Below are 3,349 nucleotides of genomic sequence, written 5' to 3'. Positions count from 1 at the left end.
AACCCCTAGGCCACTAGGATTCGAAAACTTTAGGCCTGTGAGAGATTACCCTTATGGAATGCCATCTACCGCCATGGCAGGGCTACAAAACAATTCTTCCATATATACTCAACCACATAATACGGTTATTTCGCCAATCCAAAATTCTGGATCTGGCATGAACCATGAAGGTCGAAATAGCCAATCACAAGGAATCCCCACCCTACTACCTACCCTTACAACGAATAATCAGGAAGCCTTTAGACAACAAATGGATGCCAGTAACCATGATATGATAGGAATTCTGGCCAGAGAAATGAATACCATTTTCTCTCCTTTAATACAGAATGTGAATAGGACTAATACTGACAATGCCCACACATACCAACAATTGTCAGCACAGATGGGACGCATAACAGATTTTCTAGGCGCCCCACAACCTGCTGTTTGACGCAGGCCAAACCAGGTTATAATCCAGGGCGAAGAACCAACGATAGATCAGGTTCGACCATAAAGGCAAGCCCCTGACGAAATAGTCACGGGGGCAAGATTGGAACAACAGCCAATTCGATGGGAAGTCCCTGAAGAACAACCTAGGAGAGTGATAATGGTTAATAGAGACCAGGACGCAGACGAAGTAATTCATAGGGTCAGGCGGGAAAACATGATGGAAAATGACCTAACTAGTATGATAGAGAGAATCATGGCCCAGAATGGTCTAAACACAGGACTTCGACAACCAAATTATTCTTCTCCTCTACCAGAATATATCCTGCAAACAGAATTACCAAGGGGTTGTAAAATCCCTAAGTTCACCAAATTCTCAGAAGATACTAGTGAATCCACTATAGAGCATATAGCCAGATACATGACTGAGGCAGGGGATTTGGCGAACAGTGAGAACTTGAGGATGAAATATTTCCCTAGTTCTTTAACAAAGAACACCTTCACGTGGTTTACGACTTTGCCACCAAATTCCATAGATGCTTGGCCCCAGTTAGAAAGATTGTTTTATGAACAATTATACATGGGCCAAACTAAGATAAGCCTTAAGGAATTAGCCAACATCAAGAGAAAATTCACCGAACCTATAAATGATTATCTGAATAGGTTCCGTTTGTTAAAGTCTAGATGCTTTACAATAGTGCCTGAACACGAGTTGGTCGAAATGGGCGCGGGAGGTCTGGACTATTCCATCAGGAAAAGGTTAGATACCCAGCATCTAAGAGACATGGCCCAATTAGCAGATAGGGTTCGATAGGTCGAACGCTTAAAATCTGAAAAGGCCAGAGCAAATAAGAATTATAAGAAAGAGAGGGTTGCGTATGTCGAATTTGAAGATGAAGAGTCTGAAATTGCTGAAGACCCCTGTGGTCTTGAGGAATTCGAAGTAGACTTGGCATAATTAAAATAAGCACCACCCTACGCCTGCAAATTACTTACACCGTCGAACGGCAGAAATCCTGTCGAAACTGAAAAGAACGAGAGATTTCCCAAAAAGACTTACACATTTGATGTTACCAAATGTGACGAGATCTTCGATCTATTAGTAAAAGATGGCCAAATGATAGTGCCTCCTAATACCAAGATTCCTCCGTTAGAACAACGAAAGAAACGAGGTTTTTGTAAATATCACAGTTTTTTGGGCAATAAAACTTCACAATGCTTCTTTTCAGGGATCTTATTCAGAACGCAATCAGAGATGGCCGCCTCAAGTTCGCCAACAAAGGAAAAAACCAGATGAAAGTTGACACTGATCCCCTTAACATTGCTGAGACCAACTATGTTGAACCTGTCGAAATCAACATGGTTGACGTAAGGGAAGTGGAGGCTGTAAAAGAAACAGGAACTGGAAGCTACACATTGGATGGAAAGCAGGCAACTGATGGCCTAAGTAACGACGTTTCCTTTGGAACTTCTGTCAAAGGCAAACAGGTTGCTAACGTCGAACCAAGGACCACTGAAGGTCTTAAAGGATAAACAATCGAGGCTACTGAGGGCCTAAGAAAGAAGTTCGAAGCAATTTCAATCATTGATGACGCTAGTCTGGGCGTCAACATGGTAGACCTGAAGCAAATCCCCCCAGAAATGGAGGAAGTGGAGGAATGTTTGAAGATGGAGCAAGAAGGGGTGAAACTTGGCTATCCCAAAGCCAATGAAAGCCTACGTGAGTATCTCTGGATATGTCACAAAAAGAATGCTGACATATTGTTGTGCCCAAGATGCAGCATCAGGATCTCTCGAAGGGTGGTTGAGGATTACGAGAGGTGGCAACGAACAAAGACCGAGAGAAACTGGAGGAAAGAAAGTCAATTGAAGAAGGTGTATCCCACACCAGGAGAAAGCCTTCTGGGTTTCATTGTGCACTGCTACAAATATGAAACGGGATGTTTGATGTGTCCCAGGTGTGGGGCAGTGTACAACAGAGAATTGGCCGAAGCATTCGAAAGAATCCCATATGACCAAGGTTGGGACGGACATGGAGGAAATCCAAACATGTATAGCTTCGATAAGAGGGGAACACCTAGGAGGCCAGATAGCCCTCACCCAAGGGCAAAGAGAGTCGTGTTTAAATTGCCAGCAGAAGTCCCTGAGGACAAGTGGACTCAGGCGGGACCAAAGAAAGGAAAGTGGAGGAGTTTCAAAGATGGAGGAAGAACCTCGTGGGCGTACAGAAAACAATTTCAGGCGTCCAAAAGAGAGGCTATCAGGCTAGAAAATTACAAAGGGAAGAACCCTATGTCGAGATCCCAATGGAGAAGGCATCAAAGGATGAGGAAAGCAGAAAGAGAAATGAATGTAAAAGAGAATGGAGAATCCAGCAGCGTCAAGATTCCCCCAAATATCATGGATTCGACCAAACCACCCATAGGAAGAAAGTTATTTCCAGATGAAAACATAACTCAGAAGGTTCAGAAGGAACAAGCGAGAGAAGAGGAAATGCTCACAGATGATTTTGAGTTCGACGGAGTGTCGTCTGTGAATATGAATTGCAACGTGGTCTCAGTCTTGCCGTACGAGTATAACCAGGAAACATAGGTCGAAGATAATGAGGAAGCGGACGCTGCGGAGATGGCGAAGCATCAACCAGTGTGTTATTATGTTCTGAACAATGGTGATGTCGAAGAACAGAACACTATGTTCGAAAGGCCGCACCAGGGGATGCAGAGTCACCTCAAGCCCCTATACATTAGGGCCAAAGTTGGACAGATGGGAGTGAATAAAGTCTTGGTGGACGGGGGAGCAGCAGTGAGTTTGATGCCCCAATTCATGTTGAAAAAGATAGGGATGTTCGACACTGACGTCAAACCTCACAACATGGTACTGTCAAATTATGAAGGTAAGATAGGACAGACGCTAGGCGTCATAC

The 3,349-nt window shown here is 44.0% G+C and overlaps 1 protein-coding gene across 1 annotated transcript; it reads left to right on the top strand.

Moving 5' to 3' along the window:
• The first annotated feature begins 586 nt into the window (after positions 1-586).
• On the top strand, positions 587-1,959 carry LOC127079622 (uncharacterized). The gene is made up of 2 exons (XM_051020003.1): positions 587-1,185; positions 1,656-1,959. Exons 1-2 carry the CDS (start codon positions 587-589, stop codon positions 1,957-1,959), a joined length of 903 nt encoding a protein of 300 aa, XP_050875960.1.
• Positions 1,960-3,349: the final 1,390 nt, after the last annotated feature.

The sequence above is a fragment of the Lathyrus oleraceus genome, chromosome 5 (assembly GCF_024323335.1).
Source record: "Lathyrus oleraceus cultivar Zhongwan6 chromosome 5, CAAS_Psat_ZW6_1.0, whole genome shotgun sequence".
NCBI classification, from domain to species: Eukaryota; Viridiplantae; Streptophyta; class Magnoliopsida; order Fabales; family Fabaceae; genus Lathyrus; species Lathyrus oleraceus.
The sequence above is the reverse complement of the archived record's forward strand: the minus strand, read 5'-3'. Positions and strand labels throughout refer to the sequence as shown.